Consider the following 9,985-nt stretch of genomic DNA (forward strand, 5'->3'; position numbering starts at 1 on the left):
GCTTCATCACGTTGTTGGCATTTGACAATGCTCATTAGTAATCTATTTGTGATAAACGAATATGTATTAATTATAATTACGTGCTCAGTGGTAGGTAGTTAGGTATGATCGGGCTAGTCATGCATGGGAAAGACCTACCATCAGTAGATATCCGTGTACGACTTGGTCGTCTAGTCAAAATACCGTTTGCTAACCAGGTCCTGCGCGGAAAGGACCTACCATAAGTAAGATGGCAGTGTAGGATTGGTCTTCTAGTCAAAATAGTGTTTGCTAGCCAGGCCATGCGCGGGATGGACCTACCATCGATAGATATCCGTGTAGGACTGGTCGTGTAATCAAAATAGCATTTGCTAGCCAGGTCCTGCGCGGAAAGGATCTACCATAAGTAGATAGCAGTGTAGGATTGGTCATCTAGTCAAAATAGAGTTTGCTAGCCAGGCCATGCGCGGGATGGACCTACCATCGATAGATATCCGTGTAGGACTGGTCTTGTAGTCAAAATAACATTTGCTAGCCAGGCCCTGCGCAGAAAGAACCTACCATAGGTAGATGTCAGTGTAGGACTGGTCATCTAGTCAAAGTAGCATTTGCTAATTGGGACCAAAGAGTAAAGTAAATATACCAAAGGAATGGGACCCAACCGGGGCGAGAGGATTATTATTACGGAAACTGTTAGGCCCCATTGCAAGTTATGTGCCATGTTATGTCACACATAGCGCAGGACGAGTCTAACTGATGGTTTAACGTTGGTGCAATTTCTGATTTTGTATTTTTTAACTGTATACTATGTACCTGAATTATGGTCAGTCAATTATGAAGATATATTAATGAAACTTTCGCGGTGTATTTATTTGTAAAAAAGTATATTTAGCACATAAATATAAATAAGTTTGCTATAATTAAACATATTTCAATAATTCAGCTTAACAGTATATTAACAATTTTGCCAATCTTCTTTGTAACATTCCAACGAAGTGACGCTCGCTGAATGGGGTCCCTCCTGACGGCCATCGGAGTCCACACACCTACACAGACCCCGACGGCATTGGATTCTTCTGAAGTTACCATTTTTGCAGCATACAGGCTTCTCAGCTGATGTTGCCATTATCTCGGAGGTTAACGCACATTCTGAAAAACAACGCAAGACCATTAAAATTGATACCGACGATTGTCTATATTGACGGCCTCGGTTGTCCAGCGGTTTAGCACACCGCCTTACTGCCGATGGTCGCAGGTTCGATTCCTCGCACGGCACAAACCTTTGTATTCATGAGTATGATTGTTTGTATCAGACTGGGTATTTTCTATGTATTTACGAAAAGAAATATCTATGTATTTGTATCAGTTTTCAGGTACCCATAATACAAGCTTTAGCTAGCTTAACTTGGGTCTAGATGGCGCTGTGTGAATTATCCTGAGATTATTGTTATTATTATTATATATTTTTAGGGAGTGTTACCGTCAACAGCAATCGTTCGGCAGCGTGCCTCGCTAAAGCAGAATTCAGAGATTACAACAACGTCATCTAGATTATGAGTGAGATAATCACAATATATTTTAATTTAATAAATATGATTTGTACCTATATACTTGAAGTAAACATATAAATAGTAAAGATTAAATCAAATTATAATTATGATATAAAATGCATGTTCTAGAAATTTGATATTCATATTTATTTTTTAGTACAAAACATAAGTTTCGATTTGACCATATCGGTTCTACCTACCTACTGGCTTTAAATAGAATCACGATATTGTCGATATAATTTGCACAGTCCTGTTGCATCATTTAAAAGATATAAGCGAACAGACAGCGAAACTTTGTTTTATCTTCTTATATATAAAATTCTCGTGTCACATTGTTAGTTACTGTACTACTCCAAAACGCTTTGATCGATTTTTATGAAATTTTATATGCATATTTAGTAGATTTGAGAATCGGTTACTATCTATTTTTCATACCCTTAAATGATAAAGGTTGGCCACCCCTAACATATGTATACTTTTTTTATTTATTGGACAATTTAAAAATTTTTTATAATCACGTAATGTGGCATTAAAAAATACACAACCCTAAATTTTCACCACTCTACCACGAACTCCTATTTTTAAAAGTGATATTAGTAACTAATTTTTTATGGCAAAACAACATTTGCGGTGCCAGCCAGTACTATGAAAAGATTATAAAGTAATCACATACTGCAATCCATTGATTCATATTCAGGTGTATGGGGCTCTGCTTGGTAGTTTTCAATCTGATGCCCCCGGTCGTCGACGCACATTTTCCTACAAAAAAATAAAATTTTAGAAAATATACTAGTTCCATTTACTAAAGAGATAACATATATTTCTGTTGCAGACATTGATACTGTTATCAAAATGTTTGTTTTCCAAAAAATGTAACAGTTTAGTTCAATATTTTTTATGAATTTGCGTATATGTTCAAACACAATAAAAAACAAAAAAAAAGGTAATATGCCGACATGATATTGGAGGTATAGAACATGGTTGTCATTTCCTACTCAGTGGGCCTTCAGATCAGTGACGGCCTTATCCTTTACGAGGCTCCGGGCTTTGAGAGGCCCTTTATCCTACGTGAAAAGTATGCGAACGATTGATTCGATTTAGTTAAGTCTAAAGCTATTCAACAGTAACAAGACCATCTCACGAAACCACAGACCACACACGAGTAGTGACCTCAACTCAAAGACCCTAAGGATTCGTCGATTCACCAACATGGCATGTAGAGCCTTGCATTACGGACCTACTTCTAAATGCATTACAATAGTCCACCACTTAACTGAATTGTAGAATGCAAGTGGTGATACGTATGGATGAGGACTGGAGTCCAATGAATTTTGCATAAAGATCGTTCATGAAGTTTAAACAAAAACAGGTAAAAAAAGCGTACATATACATATACCAAATTAATGGAATTTTCCACGGATTCAAGAAAACTGTGCGCTATTTTATATTTTGATTAACATTGTTTTTGTTAAACCATGGCTTGCGTAGTGCATCAAACCTCCTCCTTAAAACTCATTCACATAGTTCCTCATTCTACAGTAAATCCTTCTCAGTCCATGCTGTTCGCCTCTGGAATTCTATACCTTATTCCATTCGTAGCGCACAATCACTACCCATTTTTAAGAGCTCGGTTAAATCCCATTACCTCTCCACTTAAATTTCCCTGTATTCAGTTTTTAAATAAATAAATAAATTGTTTTTTCTTTGTGTATTTTAGTATTGGTAATTTTGTTCATTTTCGATTAATTACCTAAGTCAGGAAGTTTATGCAACTTGCCACTAGGCAAAATGCCACTCTCTGGTTGTTTAAAAATTGTTTTGGTTGTGCCGCGAGGACTCTGCAAGAGTGAGGCCCCGGGCAATTGCCCTCTTGGCCACATTCAATCCCACCACTGCATCAGATTGTTTTTCATTGTAATTACATAAAAAAATACCCACGTTCCATTTCTGGTCCGAACAATCCTGCCGTACGTTCCGTCCGGTAGACACTCAGAAACTGTAGTAAAGTAGTCCATATCAAATCCATCTTTTTCACTCTGCAAGATGTAGTGTATAGTTTCGTTCATTTTATCTAAACACGGAGTGGTGTAATTGTACGTTGGTTCTCCGGTGGACTGGTCAGGAAAGAGGTCTAGGTTGCGGTTATCTGGAAAAAATATGTCCATAAATATTGCTAAGAGTAATATTTCACTCTTCTTCACTTCTTCAGTCACTCTATTCTCCCAAATTTGAATTTTAATAACTGTATTTATCATAAACATGTTCCACTATTATTTGAAAAAAAATACGAGCTGAGTTTCTTGTCAGTTCTTCTCATCTCGATATCATTCCGAACTGATGGTAGATTTGACATAGCATAAGAGTCTGTAATAGACCTACATGAATAAAGATATTTTGAATTTGAATTTCTATAAAGAATTTTATCAATTTTACATATTTTATAGCTACTAACTCACTCAGAGTTTCCACGGGTGGAATTATTATAAATTTCACTTATTTTTTAATAAAATAAAACCAATGTCACTCTCTGATAAATTAAGTAATTTAAACTACATAGGCAATTCTATAGGTAAAGGAGTTTAAAAAAAACTATTTTATGATACGTTAGTCGGTCGAAACCCGACGATGTACGAGGTTAGAGAGCCAAATCGAGCAAATATATATTGAAAGAGCCAAAATATTTTTAAGGTTAGCAGTCTTTTTTTCCTTCAGGAAAATGTTTATAGAGTCCCATCGGATTGAGGGGCCATTGAGGAATGCCGTATTGTTACCGGCGAAAAATCTGACGGTTATTTCTCCTCGGATATATCGCCGAGGCCATGGGAACGCTTTCGCATTGCCCAAGACCCCGGCATGTTCCTATCGAAGGCATCTCCGTCCGTCCTGGGAATAGGTACACATGCCATCTCCAGATTCTAATGCCTTCATGCTTAGCTTCGGATGAAAGATTAGCAACCCTAATGTACACTCGAGTTGGGTTGTAAGCAAACAATAAAATATCTAACCTCACACCATACCGAAGGGGATTGTTAATAATGCGGACTAAAAACTCCGTTGCTAGCGATTTTCCATGCCACGCGGTTCTTGCGGGAAACCGTCATGATAAATTCCTAGTTAATTTGTACCGATGACCTAACTGACTTCATGTTCATTTTATAATCCTCCACTGATGCCAGCATAGACAGTTAGCGGAGATGAGTACACCATTCCATTATCATCTCTTAGAGAAAACCTCACAGCATATATATTTAATTATTAAGTCTTCGGCTACTGTGCCATTGCCCTTAAAAGTTGTATCAATTGAAAGTTTTACACTATAATTACTTACAGCAACTCAAATTGGCTATAGGCGCCTCACGCAAATCGATCGTCGTAATGCCATATCCATTCTTAATCTCCCCAGTGATTGTATCAACGCAATGACATATATTATTCAGACACTGTATAGGGTTGAAACTTCCATCCGTCGTGCATCGAGGACCAACGATTGGTAGCGGAACACCTGGACTGATAATTCTCCTCAATTTGTCGTGGAAACGGGAGCAACCTGAAGAGGGAAAGGATGTTTAAAATGAACCCATCCATATATTTTTACCAAAACCACTAGTCAGATGTTAATCAAATTTATATGCGACCACATGAGACTAACACAATACCTTTTAAACAAAGAAAGAATCATCAAGATTGGTTACCGTAGACAAAAGTTGTGCGTAAATCATTTATCACGCACTATTCATCATTTAATGGTACAATTCGAATTGGTAAGTAGTTTACTGAGACTATTGTAATAAATGTAATTTTTTCCAGTTATTTTGATATAATTTGACCTATATAGACTTTGTAAAAAATATATTTGCCATACTAACCACAGTGTAGGCTTTCTTTCGTACGTCTCCCCATGTATAACACTTCGCCGAACAATCTTTCTCCCTCCTCAGATTGGCAGAAACATCTGAAGAATAACACATTATACATATACTTTTAGTTAATGTTCAAATCCTAATCGTATGTGAAGTATAACTCGAATAAAAAAAGATCACAATTTTTAATGGAGAATAGGACCGGTCTCATCATCCTAGGAGGGATATTACATATTGTGACGTTACATCTAAATGTTCAGTTTAACATAGGAAATCAATGGTATTGCATAGGTAAATGAAACATATTACATTATATGTATAAATAAATGCTAAGTATTTATAATTTGTTATAATAAAGATTTTGTTAAGTTTGCGTGCCCTAACAGGGTCTATAAAGATCTAAAAGTACTAATGGTAAATAGATGTAACTAGGAACATTATAGAATGCAATAAAATATTGAGTATTAAGTGCCTGCGATAACGGAATATATTGGGGGGCGCTCGTGAAGCATGACGGGATGAGGATGAAGTCAGATCATCGTATCGAATTTACAAACTTACTTACTTCTAAACATATTACTAAACCTTTACACAACACTCACGCGCGCAGTTTAGCGCGGGAAAGCCCTCTGAGGAATTGTTTTTTGTGTTCATTCTTTTGCGCGTTATTGTTAATATTCTTTGTCATTCCACTTATTTTTTAATATATTCCACAGATATCTATTCAAAAGACACGTTTTATATTTATAAATTATCAATAACTCTACAGTTATTTCTTTTTGCCATAGATAGATGTCCGTCATTTTGCAATAGTAGTTAATTTTTATAGAAAAGACCCCACGATTGAAGGACGCGGAAAAGCGATAGCTAGCGACGTGCGTGGCGTTTCTTATTTTCTTTGACTACATTTTTCCTGCATTTTTCTCTTTGACTACATTTTTCTTTCCTGCGTGAAAGCTGATTCATGCTTGAAAGAGCGTACGTGTAAAGTCATCTTTCTACGGGGAACCGCGTGGACATTTTAACCTCCATTGCAATGTGATTGAGCACTAGCTCCCTCTGACAACCCCTTTTCTCCAAGAAATAAGATTAACACTTACGTCTGTGTAGGTATACAAGAGACGGCATTGTAGTTCCCTTTGCCGTCGCAGCTAGGCCGTTCCTCTAGTACGCCAGTCTCGCCCTTCATGTAACGGTCGTCGAAATCATCTTGCGCTCTGTGGCATTTTGAATCCACTGGAAGTTTAATTATACATTATTTAGAGAATAATTGGTAGTTTGAATCTGTCAGACACAATGAGTGAATTTTTATATACCATACGACAAACGTGCTTGCGGTAATTAATTACCGCCGCCTATTAGCACCCGCAACAGAGGAATTAAAAAAGAGTTACCGGCCTTTTAAGAAAGAATAAGAACTTTTCTTAAAGTTTTCAATATCGTATGGGTTCGGAAATACCATTGCTGGAAGGTGATTTCTCAATGTGCGTGACTAAATTTTTCTGTGAAAACGCAAGGTGAAGTCCTATCATTTAATAAGTCAGGATGGTATAATTTCTAGCGAGTGCTATGGTGAAATTCAGCAGCTGGTAATAATACTGAATTAATGAAATGAGAAAGATTACCATCACATTTATATGTTTTACTGGAAACTAAATTTATAGCTGACTATCGACATGTGATTAATAACAGAATTATAATTAAATATTTGCTAAATGAAAAAAATATTGCAGACAAATACAAAAAATGTTAACCTGATGCACATCTCATTAAGATAACGAATCTTTGTCAATCAACATTTTAGTTAGTAAGTAATATTTGTACAAATAAAATTTGGAACTATTATTTACATTTAAATTAAATTACTACTATATTTTGCGAATTGCCGTCTCTTTGCATCCATTAGAAATTTAATTACAACTTTATTTTGAGAATAGCTATTTGTTTGAAACTATTTGAAATTAAATATGGTTACCATTTACCATCAGGTGGGCCGTCAGCGTGTGTGTCATTCCTGTTACAAAGCTACTTACATCTGGCACAGAAGCCCGCTCCATCACCAGAAGGTTCACAGGTGAGCCCATGACCACATCTACCAATATTAACACCAGTCCCTGGACCGCCCACTGCACAGTTTTGGTTTTCTCCTGCAAATACGAAAAAAATAACCCTTATATATTATAGATTTATACTTGACCTAGATCAACAATTTATACTTGACCTTACTCTTTACATCATATTTCATACAATCGATTCATCTTTTTTCGATCGTACTCTCCCTTACCATCCATACACGTTCGTTCTCCGCTAGCCTCTCATCTGGACCGTATACTTTCTTATACATATAGTAACCACATTAACACTTCACTAATATCAATTTTACTGCTATTACTCTATCAATCTACTATATCTTGAATCAAACAATTTACTATTCGAAAATAGTATTTAAATAAGTTAATAAATAAGAAAGTGCTTATAATTATTGAGTTAAATTATTAATATTATTTTTACTTCATATTTTTTATACTACCGCACTATAAACAACGAAGTATTTTCTATTCTGTAGCGTGTGTGGTAATTACGAACCACGTATTGTCACTCTTTAGACTAATTCTCATCCTTCATACATTGTAATGAAGGGTTATCTGCTTATTATTATTTTAGTACGAGAAGCACATTTGTACGTTATGTCAATGTGTACTGATTACGGTGAGTCAATTGCGGAGCGGTGTAAAATGCGTACAGCCGTCAGCGTTTTACACCGCTCCGCATCCATAAAACGCCTCTACATATCCCCTCCGATCGATCCCCGGCCAATTCAAACGGGGATCGAAATTACGACCGTCTGAGCAGAGGTTCGAACCCCTAGTGGTGCCCTCAGACGTATTCGCAGCCACTCAATAAGTCCTTCCGCAGGTTTGGAGTGCACTCGCCTCAAATGATGTATTTGTGTTGACTGTACATAAAATGCTGCATCATAAAGAGTGTACACACATATGTATATGATAATGTAATGTTCTTTATTTTTATTTTAAATATATCATAGTCGAATTTCGACTATCGGGCGATCATTAGTTAAATTGAATTACCGAATAATGGCATGCAGTAGTCACAACAGTTGCATATTGTCGGGGATGGCAACCATATACCAGTATGGGTTGCATTGTTAATACGACAGTTAGCAGCTGGAGGCGCGCATCCAACGTTAGTCATATGTGTCTAAAAACAATAAAATTAAATTATAGAAATATTCCAGACTTATGACATTGGTGGGACTGGAGGGAAGATAATTGATAGTAATGTGGACTTTGCTAGCAATGTACCATGTCAAGTTGACCTCGACGTGGTTCCCTCTGGAAACCATCGTCATAAATTCATTACGATGTGCTAACTGACCTGACCTCATGCTCATCTTATCATCCTCCACTGCTGACCAGCCAGCGTAAAGCAGTGCCTTAGATTCACTGGTAGTTTTGTATATTCCTTTATCCATATTTAAAATAGAAGTATTATTTTTGTCTATTGTTTTTATTACACTTCTATCATAGTAATGCTCTGCGCTCTGTTATAGTAAAGACCTTAAAGCGTATCTCTTTTTCGATAATTTATAATTACTCTGTGCTGTCTCGTAAGACGTAAAAATTAACCCTTATTCCAAGAGACTAATGTATTAAGCCTGTAATGTCATAAATCCTGTTCACTACCAACTCTCACCCTTCAAAACCAAAACCACATCTTACAAAGCAAGCTGATTAGCGATAGAAATAAATTCAATGGGGTTCAATAATGTGCGTCATGAAAAAATTGTTTATAATTTATCTGGGAATTCGTCCTGGGAATGATAAAGATTGGCGACACACGGTCATCTCATTACTAATTTTACATTCAACACAACTCACTGAACAAAATCCCGTTTCACATAATATATCACTATTCACTACATCAAAATAATATAACAAAAAACTAATTATAAAATAACTTGAATGGGTCGCCATTTTGAATTTAACACCAGTATTATACTGATTGCAATTGTATGTTATCGAGAATTATTTTAATTATTTATCGATATTGATAATATTCGATGACTAATATTTAGAATAGAATAGCTATACCTTTATCTGCTTATCAGTGAATTATTTCCTTGCAATGTTACACACGATGATGTAGAAAAGCCGTCTGCGTGGGACCCTGAGATTCACTTATTTCAGCCAGTATTAAAATAAAAAATCATTCCTTGTTTATAGTATACATTTATTATTATAAATTTTTCTATTTACGGTTTTTCTTATTGTACTTCTTCTATGTACACAATAAAGTGTTTGATTATATATATTATAGATTCAATTATGAAGAATTAGGAAGAAATACAATTGAATTTCTTTTTTTTAAAAGTCAGTTTGTCTTATAAGTGTCTATGTCTAACATTAAATTAAAATCCCATACATGACCAACTATTGCCATGCACATTTATTATTTAAGTAATGGTTTAGTAAGTAATAAGCTGAGAGAGCTGGTGCGGCATGTGAAGCGGCTGAAAAAGCCAAAACATGTAAATACAGGTGTCTAGGCTCCGAATATGATTTTGTCCCATTCGGT

At 35.9% G+C, this 9,985-nt stretch overlaps 1 protein-coding gene across 3 annotated transcripts; it reads right to left on the reverse strand.

The window, feature by feature from the left end:
• Positions 1 to 873: 873 nt before the first annotated feature.
• On the reverse strand, positions 874 to 9,392 carry LOC131855302 (uncharacterized). 3 transcript variants are annotated; one of them, XM_059206555.1, is made up of 9 exons: positions 9,289 to 9,392; positions 8,479 to 8,608; positions 7,423 to 7,536; positions 6,490 to 6,625; positions 5,396 to 5,481; positions 4,858 to 5,076; positions 3,468 to 3,675; positions 2,203 to 2,288; positions 874 to 1,128 (listed from the first exon to the last, which is right to left on the reverse strand). In XM_059206555.1, the coding sequence occupies exons 1-9, from the start codon at positions 9,382 to 9,384 to the stop codon at positions 935 to 937; spliced, it is 1,269 nt and encodes a 422-aa protein (XP_059062538.1). In that variant the 5' UTR covers positions 9,385 to 9,392; the 3' UTR covers positions 874 to 934. The 3 variants fall into 3 exon arrangements, with proteins under 3 accessions (XP_059062538.1, XP_059062540.1, XP_059062539.1); XM_059206557.1 differs by lacking the exons at positions 8,479 to 8,608; positions 9,289 to 9,392 and adding an exon at positions 7,674 to 8,261; XM_059206556.1 differs by lacking the exons at positions 8,479 to 8,608; positions 9,289 to 9,392 and adding an exon at positions 7,616 to 8,261.
• Positions 9,393 to 9,985: the final 593 nt, after the last annotated feature.

This window comes from Achroia grisella, unplaced genomic scaffold (assembly GCF_030625045.1).
Source record: "Achroia grisella isolate CSIRO2021 unplaced genomic scaffold, CSIRO_AGI_Agris_v1 utg1360, whole genome shotgun sequence".
Lineage (NCBI taxonomy): Eukaryota > Metazoa > Arthropoda > Insecta > Lepidoptera > Pyralidae > Achroia > Achroia grisella.